General features: G+C 43.6%; 1 protein-coding gene across 1 annotated transcript; it reads left to right on the top strand.

Annotated features, from left to right (window-relative positions):
* Positions 1-3,136: 3,136 nt before the first annotated feature.
* LOC105039993 (uncharacterized) lies at positions 3,137-3,991 on the top strand. The gene has a single exon (XM_010916355.3). The coding sequence runs from the start codon at positions 3,234-3,236 to the stop codon at positions 3,987-3,989; it is 756 nt and encodes a 251-aa protein (XP_010914657.1). The 5' UTR covers positions 3,137-3,233; the 3' UTR covers positions 3,990-3,991.
* The last annotated feature ends 1,197 nt before the right edge of the window (positions 3,992-5,188 follow it).

Raw genomic sequence — 5,188 nt, forward strand, 5'->3', positions numbered from 1 at the left:
ATAATTATAGAGGATTTGCCTGATCTCTAATCAAGTTGCTAAAAATTTAGAGAATTAGTTTGATAACTTAGATCAGTATCACTATCAAATAGATGCATTTCTAGTCAAGTTACCCAATATCGTGATTTGAAAAGTCAATATAACTAAATCCACTTAAAATAATAAACTCCATGTTAGAAAACAATTAAAAAAGAAGCTTTTTAATTTCTTAACAAATGCTTACTTTACATTCTTTCAATGCACTTTTAGGAAATTAACATAATCAGAGATAGAGTTTGGGACTTAGGGCTTGCATTATAATATTCAGAGGCTTGGTATACTATATTCCCAGTATTCTACTTATGTAATCATAGCCATTAAGCTAGGGGTGGCAAAATATGATCCGACTCGCCATAAAAAATTTGGATTTAAATTAAATAGATTCAGATTGTAAATAGGTTAATCTATTTAACCTTTTTATTATTCGGGCCAGGTTTAGAGTTTAGGTATTTGACCTATTTAATCCGTTTAATTTTTAGATTAGGTCGGATCGGATTGGATAACTTGTTTAACTTGTATATGATTTCTATCTTTCTAGGTAAATTAATTTGAGGCAGTTTATTTAAAATTCAAAACCTTGACTTGCAGCCACGGATCCACCCAATCTGCCATCCCCTTATGCGCTATGCCTTACGAGTTATGGCCCTTACCCCATGGTCTCCATTAGCCATCATGATTCATTCACGCTATGGTTGAATGGTTGATTTTGTTGATTTTCTTTTACAACCCTAAACTCCTTTCTCTAGTTCTCTTTCTCTTGCTCTTGGCCGACTAGATGGTGCCCCATTTTCTCATCGATCAAGCTACAAGACAGCGACATTTTCCTCCTCTTCGATGCCTTCAACTCTCCGACGATCCTTCTCCTCCTCTTCCTCCTTCCATCTTACCCTCATTCTCTCATGCTCTCACTCTTTTGGCCATGGGCCACTGTTTTCTCATACTATCAATAGAAAAGAGCCTGAGAAGGTATAGATTCATTTGTTCTCGATCTATAAGATAATAAGATATCTTCTTGTTTTCAGTCCAGTGTTATTTTTGGATCTTTTTTGTTTGATTTTTTTTTATCATTTTAAATTATGAGTCTCGAGTGATTTCATGCCTACAATCTATTTTTTTGTTTTGCTTTTGCAAAGAGAAATCTATCGTTGAGACCGAGGATTTGGATATTTCTCTTACCTGTCTTTCGATATATGTTTCTCTGCTTTTTCAAAAGGTTTGGTGGTATCGAAAAGAATTAGAGATGAAGGATTTTCTAAACTTTTGATCCTTAGATTCTCATATCTTTTGTCTTCTTTGAGCTCCACGAATGTTGGTAGCAAGCATTTTTTGTTCGTGATGTCGTAGCCCAACTTGCTATAGTTTTATAGTATGTCGTGATTTAAATTTTAACACCTATCTTCATTGCAATTTATATTTAAACAGGTTGAGTTGGGTTGGATTGGGCTAACAGATTTTATTTTAAATAGGTCAAACAGGTTGGGTTGAGTTGGATTGGGTTCGGCTAATAGATTCTATTTTAAACAGTTAAACATGTTGGGTCGGGTTGAGCTGAGTTGAGCTAACAGATTTTGCTTTAAACACGTTAAATAGGTCGGATTGTGTTAGATTAATAGATTACCTATTTAATAAATATGTTAAATAGGTTGGATTAGATTATTCATTTATTAAATATGTCAAGCTGACGTTTAAATTCTGACCTATTTAATAAATAGATTAGATTTTGATTTAGAATTTTCTGATCCGACCTACATTTGTTCCGAGTTGTTTATAACCGATCCAATCCAATTGCCACCCCTACATTAAGCTCCTTTTTCTTTCATTCAACTACATAAAGATCAGCAAATTTAAACAACCTGATAATAACTGTTCATCGAAAATTGTATATTTTTAAGGAAGATAATATACAAGTTACAGTATTCTATAAATAGATACATGGATCACATGCATGTAGCTTACTGGTTTGTCTTCACTACAAACGCATGAGCTTCAAAACACAACCAAATTACTAACGAGCACATTATTTATCCTAGATTACAAACAAACTACATCCCTACACATACTTGGATCTCAAAATTGTCGATCATACACATTAATAGAGCCATGCAATTGTTTTGTCATAATTACATACGCATGCACACATAATCTTTCCTGAATGATTATCATGGTTCAAACTAAAAAAAGATAATATATAAATGACCAACAATCTCAGATAAGCACCATGCAACGTGACAAGTGGGGGTGCAACTAAGGTTGGGCTCAACCGGAGCCGATTCATTGGGTTGAGATTTTATAAATTTTGACTTAGCTTGAGATTAAAAATACCAACCCAACCTTGTGTGGGGTTGAGTTAAGGTTGACCTAATCTAATCAACCTGATTTAACCTAACCCTCCCCGATTTATTAAAAAAATAATTTATCTCTATGTTTCATATAGAATACATATATATCTGTATAATGATATTTTTAATAATTACTAAATTATTCGTAAGTGCACAACTAAAATTTATGAATGCTTAAAATTTTAATTCAATAAAAATAGCAGCGTTCATGTCCGCGGGGCAGTAGAGGGGTCATATGGACCGAGAGGAGCCGCAACTCGAAGGATCTCAGCGTTAATATCTAAGCTCCAACGGCATCATCAAATGGAAAGCAAACGGCCGTAGCTGATGAGCAATAATCGGCAGCGTATTTTGCCCTCCCAGCTTCTACTCGGCCAACGCGAACGCGCCCTTCCAACGACCCCCACTCGGACCCGGGTTGTACCTTTCACGCGAAAGAAGGATTCCCCTTCCTTCGTGGAGATCCACCGTTCGATTATGCAACGGTCACTTCCAGATCTGTGCAGACAGATGTATGAACAGTTCGTATTGCCGTCAGATCTAGGTGGCACGCGATCGAACGGTACTCATTCGCGAAAGAACATCAATCGTTCTTTCGCGCGAAAGAGACAACCCGAAACCCACACGATCTCAGCCGCTTCGAAGTTCTTACCGCGCTCGAAGCCTTTTGAACTTCCCGTTTTAAATCCCCAGCGGCCTCGATCTCGATCGCTCCCTAAACTTCACCTCTCTAAATACACCGCCACTTTGAACTCGCCTCCATTTCTCCCTCCCCGTTTCTTGAACGCCCTTCCCTTCTTGAAACCCCAGCGAGCGATCGCCGCCCATCGCGGCGGCGCCTGCGCTGGCATCGGCATGGACTCCCAACTACTGGAGATCAACCTGATCTCAGCCCAGAGCCTCAAGCCGCCGTTCGGCCTCCGCCGCGTCCAGGCCTACGCCGTCGCCTGGGTGGAGCCCGCCTTCAAGGTCCGCACCCTCGTCGACCGCACCGGCGGCGAGAACCCCACCTGGAACGACAAGTTCATCTTCCGCGTCCCCTCTGGCTTCCTCGCCAACGACTCCGCCTCCACCGTCGCCGTCGAGATCTACGCCGCCGCCGGTCGGATCCTTCCCGACCCCCTCCTCGGCACCGTCCGCCTTCTCGTCGGCAACCTCCGCCTCCTCTCCCGCCGCCGCGATTGCCCCGCCTTCGACGCTGTCGGCATTCGCCGCCCCTCCGGCCGCTTCCACGGCGTCCTTAACGTCGGCGCCACGCTTCTCCGCTGTGTCTCTCTTGTCGCCGCCAAGGCCCTCGCCACCTGCCCCGCCGTCAGCTACCGCGACCTCATGGGGAAGGAGGCCTCCAAGATCCGGCGCTTCCCAGCGACGCCGGTGGCGCCGGCGAGGCGTGTAGATCCCACCGCCGGGAAGGATCCGGCGCCCAAGGAAAGGAACGGAGGAAAGGGATCATCGGACGGCGAGGATGAGGAGGAGAGATCGGACGGTGGGGTCGTGCTGTGCGGGCCCTGCTTCCTGGGGTTGCCGAGGCGGATCCATCTGAGCCCATCGGATCAGAACCTTAAGCTTTCGTGGACGGAGGAGAAACCTGCCGATGATGGACGGCCCTGATCTCTCCGACCCGAGTCACTACAGCTTTTGATTGCTTTCGCCCCGTTTTTTCCGTTTGGCTGCTGCTTGTTGCGAACTCGTTGATTGTTCTTTAGATTTGCCAATTCTTTTGGTGGAATTATGGATACAAGAAGATACAACTCAATGGATCATATATTTATGTGAATCTTGATATTAAAAGAGCTTGGGATTTCGTCGTTGGCTTGGGATGACTGAACTGGGGCTTGGGATTTTGCAAAAACTGTGAATGACGAAAAGAATGTGCCTCATGATCTGTTTCTACAAAAGGTAGAATTAATCTAAATGGACAGGTGGCGACCTAAGATCAAATGTTAAACCTAGTAAGGAAACGAGGTTAGTGATTAGATACAGCATCAGTCGTTGTGGTGTCATGTCTTTGTACTGAACAAGAAGATGAGCATTCTTTTGGAAGTTGTGAAATGGAAATATGATGACAAATAATGTTGTGTTGGGGAAGGACATCACGCCTGGATCGAAGTATCAGGGCAAAATTGATCTCCACCCCAGCCGCCGGCTCTGGCTCCTTACCGATCTATACATCGGCCAATCGATCTCAAAGCAACATCTGAATATCAGGCATCGAATTTAGGGAGACTCAACTTTGACATCTTCTTCAGAGATTCTGAATCAATCCTTACTCCTAATCAGTCTCTGAGTCATTCACTATTACAATTTATCACTTCGAAAAGATCGATCCTTACTACCCCGAACCCCATGCGGTAGACTAAACCAGTCTCCAGAGCAAGCTGAGCCTCATCTTTATGACTCTCCACTGCCTTCGGGTAGGACCTCCTCGAGGACCCTTCGATATCCTCACTCTGGCCGCCGATCCCATCTACCATCAGTCAACAAATGGACGAACCCAGACAAACTGGCCGATCCTCCCTCCTAATCGATGACCTCCATTCAGCAATAGGGGCGTTTGTTGGCCCTCAGACTTGGGTATCGAGGGAAAGATTTGACACTAGACGACAACCTCCCATCTAAAGTGCAGATCAAAGGATACAAATTATAGTTTCTGTTTAATCATGTCAAGTCAGGATACATCATCTCACTGCACCATGCCACTTGCCGGCTGTGCGTCGACCATGCCCACGTCATGTCGCCTCTCCTATCGATTGCATGCCGAGTAGAGACACGCTCACCATCGAAACATGTGACATGATCTGTACGACTCA

This window comes from Elaeis guineensis, chromosome 2 (assembly GCF_000442705.2).
Source record: "Elaeis guineensis isolate ETL-2024a chromosome 2, EG11, whole genome shotgun sequence".
NCBI lineage: Eukaryota > Viridiplantae > Streptophyta > Magnoliopsida > Arecales > Arecaceae > Elaeis > Elaeis guineensis.

Bases quoted from the DNA above. Each gene is read 5' to 3' on its own strand.
- LOC105039993 (XM_010916355.3), top strand. From the start codon at position 3,234: ATGGACTCCCAACTACTGGAGATCAACCTGATCTCAGCCCAGAGCCTC.